Raw genomic sequence first — 9,741 nt, 5'->3', positions numbered from 1 at the left:
GTCGCCATCCCTGGAAGTGTTCAAAAAACGTTTATACGTGGTACTTCGGGACATGGTTTAGTGGGCATGGTGGTGTTGGGTTAACAGGTGGACTTGATGATCTTGAAGGTCCTTTCCAACCTTAATGATTCTGTAATTCTGTGAGCAGTGATGGGTGTTGGCAACTTTAGACTGAGGGGGGGATCCTGTGGAGGTGGTGAACCCCAGCCCCTGGCTGTCCTGATAAAGCAGCCCTTTCCCGCAGTCTTGTGTGTGTTGGATGGTGCAGCCTGTCTTCCCATTGCGCAGCTGACCCACCTCTTCTCTCTGTGCTCCTGAAAAATGTTGCTAACCTTTTCCTTGGGGTTCCTCCTCTAGGATGAAGAGAATAACCCCCTGGAGACAGAGTTTGGCCTCTCGGTCTACAAGGACCATCAGACCATCACCATACAGGAGATGCCCGAGAAGGCACCAGCAGGGCAGCTGCCACGCTCAGTGGACGTCATTCTGGATGATGATCTGGTGGACAAGGTGAAGCCTGGGGACCGCATCCAGGTGGTGGGGACGTACCGCTGCCTGCCAGGAAAGAAGGGGGGTTACACTTCAGGGACTTTCAGGTGAGCCTTCTTTTGTCTTGACTTCAGACCTCCCACCCTTTTTAGTCTGGTCATATCTCTGGAAGATGAGATCTAGGGCAGGCAGGTGGGCATCACAGAGCTGGGTCAAATGTTGGCTTAAATCACTTGGAAGTGGTTTGCACCTTGCTCCTTAGCATCAGTGTGTAGCTGTGAGCTCCAGCTTTGCACAGAGGGGGTTGGATACTCTTAAAAATGCTCCATGATGGCCCAGTGCAGCCAGATAGAGGGAGGCTACACATCTTGAGGCTTTCCAGCTTCCTCCAGGACTTCCTAGAGCAAATAATGACCCTGTGGAAGCTTCTGCTGTGTTGTTGCGGTGACTGTAGGCTCTCTGTGGGGTTTACAGACCTGATCATGGCTCTGTCCCTTCTCCAGGACTATCCTCATTGCCTGCCATGTGAAGCAGATGAGCAAAGATGTCCGGCCCCTTTACTCTGCTGCTGATGTGGCCAAGATCAAGAGATTCAGCAAGAGTCGCTCCAAGGTATTTAAGTTTTATGTCTAGAAGGCAGGCTTGTATCCGAGTGTGAGGTTTCAGCTAGAGCTCTCTAGTTGAAAAAAACACCTCCCTCTTTCCTCTTCAAACCCAAAATCAGAATAAAATATGGAGGGAAAGGGTGTCTGCCCCAGCCTGGTCCTGTGCTCACACCTTTGCTCCATAGTGTGGAGAGGAGAAAGCCTTGCTCTCACTGGGGTTGCCGCTTTCAGTGCGTGCTTGGGTGACTGTGACAGTCAGGATGGTCTAGCACTTCAGAGCTGCATTGAAAGAAAACTCTGGCAAACGGTCTCCTTTCTAAATAATTTTCATCCATGTGGTTCTGTGATAGGAATAAACTCCTTTTTCATTCTGAAATGGACTTGTGGAGCATTGTTCCTTGTTCTTATTTGATCTGCAGTTGATCTGACGGGCTTTGCTTTGCTTCTTCTGCCTTAGGATATCTTTGACCAGCTGGCGAGATCCCTGGCTCCCAGCATCCATGGGCATGAGTACATCAAGAAGGCCCTTCTCTGCATGCTGCTCGGAGGGGTGGAGAAAGTCCTGGAGAATGGGAGCCGCATCCGAGGAGACATCAACATCTTACTGATAGGTCTGGAAAGGCAGGGGCTCCTTTGGTTGGTGTTTGTTGCGGGATGAGATGAAGGAGCATTTTCCTCGACTTAGTTTCATAGAGTGATTGAGGTTAGATGGGACCTCCGGAGGCCTCTGGTCCAAGCGTGTCTGCAGGGCAGAGCCAGTGTCACCGGCAGATCAGGCGGCTTTGGGACTTGTCCACTTCGTTTTGAACATCTCCAGAGATGGGATCCCACAACATCTGTGGGCCACTATCCCAGTGTTTGACCACCCTCAAGGAGACTTCTTTTTCTTCTACCATCCGATTGGGATTTCCTGTGTTCCAAGTTGTCCCTGTTGCCTCTGGTCCCGTCACCATCCACCTCTCAGAACTCTTAACTCCCATCTTCTCTGTTTCTTCCCACTGGGTCATTGAGGACGGCAAGGAGATCATCTGATCACCTTCCTTTCTGCAGGCTGAACAAACCCACTTCTCTGTCCTTTTCTTTTTTCCTCACTGAGGAACCCCAAACTGGACACATTATCCAGGTGATGTGTGATTATTAAATGCAGTCTTCTCCATTTCAGGAGACCCTTCTGTTGCCAAATCTCAGCTGCTGCGGTATGTGCTTAGCACTGCGCCCCGTGCCATCCCCACCACCGGCAGAGGCTCCTCTGGTGTTGGCCTGACTGCTGCTGTCACCACAGACCAAGAAACTGGTGAGGAGAGGGCTGGTTCCTGATGGGAGCTGGCAGAGGGATGCTTGTTAACACCTGGGAGGGACTCTGCATGATCCATGGCTGCTGTTCGTTCTGCAGTGATGCTTGCAGGGCTTGCTCCATCGAGAAGCTTTATGGCAATGATAGCGGTGTTTAGGGGAATTTTCTCCACCTCTGTTAGGTGGTGGTCTTCTCTACTCCTCCTCTTCTTGGTGCACCTCATGTGAGGGCAGCCTGGGTCTTGTCTTCCTCATGGGCTTGCTCCTCATCCTGAGTCCTCCTTCTGCTGTCAAGTTGGGTAGGAGATGGGCAGCCCTGAAGGTTGCTGCTGCTCTTTGATGCTTAGCCTAGTCACAGGGGTGGTGCTGCGATGGAGGGGGACAGCAGGGAGGGAGATGCATGGGGCTATCAAATGGTGTTTGACCCACTTTTTCTCCCACCCCTTCGCAGGTGAACGGCGCCTGGAAGCAGGGGCCATGGTGTTGGCTGACCGGGGAGTGGTGTGCATTGATGAGTTCGACAAGATGTCTGACATTGACCGCACGGCCATCCACGAGGTGATGGAGCAGGGCCGCGTCACCATCGCCAAGGCCGGCATCCATGCCCGCCTCAACTCCCGCTGCAGTGTCCTGGCAGCAGCCAACCCTGTCTACGGCCGGGTGAGTGCTGGCGTTTGATGGTCCCCTCTATAGGGAGGGGTGCTGGGAGCTGTCTTGGTAGAGAAGGCAGCTGGTAAAACCCAAAAGATCCCCCAAAACCAGTGACTTGTTTCTTGCTGGGACTTGGATCTGTGGGGCAGTGAAGACCTGGTTGGTTTGGTCTCTGTTGCTGCTCATGGTGCTCCTGGAGGACAGAGAGGCTTGTGGGGTTTCTCACCCTGGCTCAATTCTGCCTCGTTATCTCAGGGAAGCCCAGTGGACCCTCATCCTGGTGACGAGCCTTGGTGTCTGATCTGGGATCACAAAAAATATGTAATTTCCTTACAAATGAGAGCTACGCCCACTTTTCAGGATGGGGAAAAGAGGCCTTACTGCTGCAGCAATCTGGGTTTAGTGTGGTGACCAGCTGCCTGGGCATCCATCCTCTAAGGCCTGGCCTGAGGAGGTCCTCCCAGCCTCCCTGGCAGGCAAGACTGGCTCAGGAGGGTCTCCTGTAACCCCTATCTCATCCTCTTGCAGTACGACCAGTACAAGACACCCATGGAGAACATTGGCCTGCAGGACTCCTTGCTGTCTCGCTTTGACCTGCTCTTCATCGTGCTGGACCAGATGGATCCTGAGCAGGACAGGGAGATCTCAGACCATGTCCTGCGGATGCACCGCTACCGCAACCCCAACGAGCAGGATGGGGATGGTGAGTTGATTGTAATTGTGCAGCTGCCTTGTTGCTAGGTCCTGCCCTTCCTTGGTGGGTTTGTCACCTCAGCACTCCTGGCTTTGTTGAGAGCTGCTTTTGGAAGTTGCTCCAGCAATGCTGCAAGAGACTAAAAGCCTGTTCTTTGTGACCCTCTCCTGTCCAGCCATGCCCCTGGGCAGTGCCGTGGAGATTCTGGCTACAGAGGACCCTGACTTTGTGCAGGAGGAGGAACAGGAGCTCCAAGTGTATGAGAAACACGATGACCTCCTGCATGGGCCCAACCGTCGCAAGTGAGTCCCCCATCCCATGTTCCCTGGAGCTCTCTGGGGGTTTCCAGCACTGTGAGTTGATGGGTTTGGCTTGAGTATCCAGGCAGTGGCTGATTGCTGGTGCCAGCAATGCTCCAAGTAGACCATGGGGAGGTATGTGGCCAGGATGCCAAGGCAGCCGTGCTCTGGGCTTGATCTGTCATGCCAGGCAGGTGGGAACATCTCCTGGAGCTGAATTCATGCCTGGACACCCATGAGGGGTTAAAAAGTGGGAAGCCCATTTCTGCAAGCACCCTTTGCCCATCCCCACCTTGGAGGACACAGGTGTGCATGCGTTCCCTGCAGGGAGAAGACTGTCAGCATGGAGTTCATGAGGAAGTACATCCACGTAGCAAAGATGATTAAGCCTGTCTTGACCCAGGAGTCAGCGAGCTACATAGCGGAGGAGTACTCCCGCCTGCGCAGCCAGAGCCAGATGAACTCGGACATTGCCAGGGTGAGCCCCGGGAGCAGCTCCATCTCAGGCCAGGAGGAGGGAAACTGAGGCACAGGCTCCCCTCTCCCCTTACGGGTGTTTTCCGTGCTTGGTGGGATGGTATGGTGGGGGTTGGCCTCGCAGAGACACCTCTCTCTGTTCCCCGCCAGACCTCCCCAGTCACAGCCCGTACGCTAGAGACCCTGATCCGCCTCTCCACGGCCCATGCCAAGGCCAGGATGAACAAGACCGTTGATCTGCAGGATGCCGAGGCAGCTTTGGAGCTGGTGCAGTTCGCCTACTTCAAAAAGGTGGGAGGAAGGTGTCCCTTGTCTCCCTAAATTTGTCATTGGAAAGGTTGTGTTTGGTGCAGGCTGAGCACCCTGGGCTGCTGGTGGGGTCCTTGTCTGGTGATGGTGTGGGGTGAAACCACCATGGTGGGATCTTGGGTTCCTTGGGGTTGGTCACCAAAAAGCAGCTTGAGTGGAAAAGGGGGCTGAGTCCATCCTGCCTTTGCCACACAGGTTCTGGAGAAGGAGAAGAAGCGCAGAAAGCAGGCGGAGGACGACTCGGAGACTGAGAAGGAGGAGGATGAGGAGTCACAGCCCAAGGAGGACCGCAGGACGAGGAGGTAGGAGCCAGAGCAAGGGAGTGGGGGAATGTCGTGCAAGGGGCACCAGCCTCTTCTGAGGCTGGCAGTGCTGGCCTCGGGGAAATACTCCACCTTTTGCTCAACCTAGTGGATCGTCCCCCACCCAATTTGTAGTAGACGGACATTATTATTTCATGGATAAGGAATGGGCTGGCTGGCCATGTCCAAAGAATTGCAGTCAATGACTCGATGTCCAAATGGAGATAAGTAACGAGTGGTGTCCCTGCTGGGGCGGGGCTGGGACCAATACTATTTAATAACTGTGCGAACCTCATGAAGTTCAACAAGGCCAAGTGCAGGGTCCTGCACCTGGGTTGGGGCAACCCCCAGTATCAGCACAGGCTGGGGGATGAAGGGATGGAGAGCAGCCCCATGGAGAAGGACTTGGGGGTCCTGGTGGTTGAGATTGTCCTCCTGGACAGGAGCTGGCAATGTGCGCTCGCAGCCCAGAAGCCACCCATGTCCTGGGCTGCCCCCAAAGCCGTGTGGCCAGCAGGGCGAGAGAGAGGATTCTGCCCCTCTGCCCTGCTCTGGGGAGACCCCACCTGAAGGGTAGACTTAGATTGGACATAAAGAAAACAATTTTTATGATGTGGTTGGTGAGACACTGGAACAGGTTGCCTAGAGAAGTTGTGGATGCTCCATCACTGGAAGTGTTCAAGGTGAGGTTGGATGGGGCTTTGAGCAACCTGATCTAATGACATGTCCCTGCCCATGGTAGTGGGGTTGGACTAGATGATCTTTGAAGGTCCCTTCCAACCCAGACCCTTCTGTGATCCTATGACAGCCACAACCCTCAGTGCAGGTACCAGCTTGGGCCCTCTGCCATGGGCAGGAGTTTGTGGCTGGAGGGTGACTTACCTGTGAGCCACAGGTACCCTGTATGGTCCTGGCTGGACATCTCCAGGAGCTTGGGGCAGGGGGCTCCTGAGGTCTGCAGTTCATCTGGAACAGGATTGACCTCTTCTTCCCCCACCCAGGAGAAAGAAGGCACGAACAGGAGGCGAGGGGGACTCCTACGACCCGTACGACTTCAGTGACGCCGAGGAGGAGATGCCGGAGGGTGAGTCCCTGGGGTTTCGGTGGCATCTGGCTCCCAAGGGTGCTGCTGCCTTCTGCCCTGGTGGGTCTGTGCATCTGGGGAGCAGTGATGCCTTGAGGTGACTCGGGGTCCCTGACGTGGTGTGGCACCATCCAGCCCCACAAATAAGACAAATTTTGTTTGAAACTCTCCGTGGCTGGATGGGACAGGAGACTTAGTATTGCTGATTACTTTTTTTTCCATCCACTTCCAAACTGCTGCAGAAGTAACAACGCTGGGAGGCAGTTTGGCATTGCCCTCCCCATCCTACGGCCAAGTGCTTTTGCTCTCTGGGTGCTTGGACACCAGGCAGGTTGAAGGTAACTATTCCTTCTGCTCCAGTCCAGGCACACACTCCAAAGACGCCCGAAGTCTCAGCTGCTGGCGAAGCGAAGAAACCAGAGGTGTCTGAGCCGAGGTGAGTGGGGGCTGGAGAAGGACACCTGCCCCTGCGTGTCCCACCCCACCCCGGTGGGTCCATTCTGTTGTCTGATGCTGGAGATGGATCTGTGGTGGGTGCTCCCAGCTCCGATTTCAGCTTTCCTGCTGGGTGCTGCTTCTGGAATGGGGAAGGTCTGGGGCATCCTGGGCTGGGAAGGAAGGGGAAGGGCTTGTCCATGTGGCCTCCAAGGGTGATTACTTCTTTCCTTCCCTGACCAGGTTGAAAGCATTCAAGGCTGCCCTCCTGGAGGTCTTCAAAGCTTCCCACGCCCAGTCCGTGGGTCTGAAGAACGTGATGGAGTCCATCAACCGTGACAACCCTGAGCCCTTCTCACTGGCTGAAGTGAAGGTGGCATTGGCCCTCATGCAAGATGACAACCAGATCATGGTGTCTGATGACATTATCTTCTTAATCTGAGCCTCTGGGTGGAAGAGTCCAAGTTCTTGTGGACTCTCAGTTTGGAGACTCTTTGTGTTTGCCTCCAGCTCTCTCCTGAACACTTCTTTTGGCTGAGCTGAACTTTGGGGAGCTCAAGTCTGTGCACTTTAAAGTCCTTCTTGGCTGTGCATTGCTGGCACCAAAAAAGCCGGGAGCTTTGGAAGCTCTCTCACTGTTGCTGCCCTCACACTGGAGTATTCAGGAAGAGGTTTGTTTCTGCCAGGAGCCAAAAGGAAAAACTTGGGTGCAAATTATCAATGTTCATAATGTATTTTTTAGCTTTGGTGGTAATAGTTCTAGCCTTTGAATAAAAAAAATCTGGATTTAGGAATCCAACATTCAATAGCAGTGGTGGTAAGAAACAATATGAGAGCTCCGCTATTAGTTGTGAAGCTTTTGTTTTTCACCTTTTTTTTTTAATCTTTTTCCCCAAGTACATAGCCTAGATCTGCTTGTCTCCCAAGTAAAGATGCTTAGAGCCTGTCCTGCTGGCTGTGAACAGCCTCTTCCCCCACTGATTTCCTACTCATCTTGTGGAGGATGATTTCTGGTCATGCAGGGGCAGGTCTGACCTGCTCCATCGCCCAGGGTCAGCTTGATTTCTAGATTTCAAAGCCCTACTGGGAGTATTGGCCCCAAGCACGTGGGAAGGACGGGGATGCTCAGAGATGCCCAGGGGACGTGTCCCTGGCACACGGGGGTTTGGTCTCCAGCTGCTCCTGCCTTCAGCCTGGGACTGCACTTGTATGGATATAACGGGACCACCACAAATGGGAGGAAACCTTCCGTGGCAAAGAAAGGCCAAAGCTACGGGGACCTGGGGTCCTGCATCCTCTGTACGTCCTGCCAGCTAAGCTGCTGCAAGTCTTCCTGCGTCCTGTGGAAGGTAACCACAAGCTACCGAGGTTGTAAAAGCCTTCCCTTGCTCTTGGGGGATTTGTGGAACCGTTTTGCTTTCTGGGAACATGTAGGTGATCGCTTGCTGGAGAAAGGCTCTGCCTAGAAAACAGCAAGCTCCCATGGTTTGGGACGGCTTTCAAGAAAAGCTGAACGTGCAGTCACACCAGTCTTGGCTGCTTGTGATGGCAGAGCTGCTGAAGGCTTGGGATTTTTTTAAATTGCTTTTTTTTTCTTTTCTGGTCTTGGCAAGTATGAGGTTAAGCTTTGGAGAAGACCCTGATCAGCACAGGCTCTTTGCTGTCCCTGCCCACCTCTGCACAGTTCATGTACCCTTGCTTCTGGATGCCGTAAACATTGATTTGAATAATAAAAATGTCTAGATACCGTTTCTCCCATGACTTGCTGCTTACTTGGATTTAAACTGTTCCCACTTCTGGGGATGCAACTTTACAGTCTTCTGGGGACCTGTGCTGCTATGGAAAGCCCTCAGGCAGCTGCCTGCTCCTTTGGGCTCGGGGATGGTGTTGGACACGTCCTTCCACCACGGTGCCTTTGCCTGGGTGGACCGGGCACTTGCAGAAATGCCCTTGGGGTGGGTGAGTAATAAATGTGGGCAGCTCCTGCCTCTCCCACCGCAGCTGTGTGGCCTCTGCCCACCTGGAGCTACACGTCCACGTGGCTAGGAGGACTTGGTAGCATCTCATTGCACAGGGAGGGTGGGAAACCCCCATTTTTCTTCTGCAAACAGGCCTGTTGTGTTATAAAAGCCTGATTTCTGAGCTCCCCTCATCCAACACGGCATATTTTCGGGTTTGGAGCAGATTTTGCACGTTTGCGGGCTCCTAAAGATCTCTGGCTTGGAGGTATTGACCTCAGACCTACGTCCAGCGTCTGGCTCGTAAAACTGCAAAGATTGGTGAAGGTGAGTTAAACGCACAGATGGTCAAAGTTGCTCTGTCTCAGTGGTTTTATTACGCAGCTCCAGTCCCCGAGCGTTGTGGGGCTGGGGGGGAAGCTGAGCCAGCACGGTCCACCCCTGCACGACCACCGCCGTGGTGGCTCCACGCTGCAAAGCCCCCGGGCAGGAGCGATGGTCCCAGTGCACCCAGGCACCTTTAGCAGGGTGTAGGTGTTGTTTTCGTACCAACTCGTTTGTGGGCAAGGGACCCAACCTTTTTCTGCTGGAAAGGTGCCTGAGGTGCTTATAAAAAGTTGCCTTCTAGGTGTGGGGACATTGTCATCACTCCCTTCTCTTCCCCACTTCTCCCTGACTTTTGGAGGCTGTTCCTCTCTGCAGGTCCCAGCAGGGAGCGGTGAGGGCATTTGGCCAGAGTGGCTTTTCGGAGTGATCTCCTATCTTTGTGTTTTCCCCGTCCTTACAGCTGGGGAACTGCTAATACTGTGTTTCCCATGACAAGACACCAGGAGGAGCTCCAGGATAGGTAAATCTCTGGTTTATTTTGCGCTCCTCCAGCCTAGGATGGTAGGACGTAGCTCTCCACCTCCTTCATGTGCTGGTGGCCACGTCAGCACATCCTTTGCAGGAGAGGGGCCTTTGCTGACAAGGGAAAAAACAAATCCCTGGTCCTTGGAGAGAAGCTGACTTGGCTGGCGGGTCTATGGGTGGTCCATAGCTTGTGGGACAGTGTCACAGTTGAGACCCAGCTGGCGACTAAGCCCCACGCAGCCGCTCGCTCTCTCCCCCATGGTGGGACGGGGGGGAGGATCGGAAGGGTGAAA

The 9,741-nt window shown here is 53.8% G+C and overlaps 1 protein-coding gene across 1 annotated transcript; it reads left to right on the top strand.

Moving 5' to 3' along the window:
• Window positions 1-357: 357 nt before the first annotated feature.
• On the top strand, window positions 358-7,080 carry MCM3 (minichromosome maintenance complex component 3; the record flags this gene model as incomplete). Its single annotated transcript, XM_010291285.1, has 13 exons — window positions 358-596; window positions 993-1,101; window positions 1,552-1,705; window positions 2,257-2,388; window positions 2,839-3,047; window positions 3,567-3,741; window positions 3,908-4,034; window positions 4,359-4,509; window positions 4,659-4,799; window positions 5,013-5,119; window positions 6,121-6,203; window positions 6,564-6,639; window positions 6,882-7,080. Coding segments are annotated over 13 exons (1,902 nt in total), but the record flags the coding sequence as incomplete, so codon positions are not given.
• Window positions 7,081-9,741: the final 2,661 nt, after the last annotated feature.

Source organism: Phaethon lepturus, unplaced genomic scaffold, assembly GCF_000687285.1.
Source record: "Phaethon lepturus isolate BGI_N335 unplaced genomic scaffold, ASM68728v1 scaffold15467, whole genome shotgun sequence".
In the NCBI taxonomy this organism is placed as follows: domain Eukaryota; kingdom Metazoa; phylum Chordata; class Aves; order Phaethontiformes; family Phaethontidae; genus Phaethon; species Phaethon lepturus.
The sequence above is the reverse complement of the archived record's forward strand: the minus strand, read 5'-3'. Positions and strand labels throughout refer to the sequence as shown.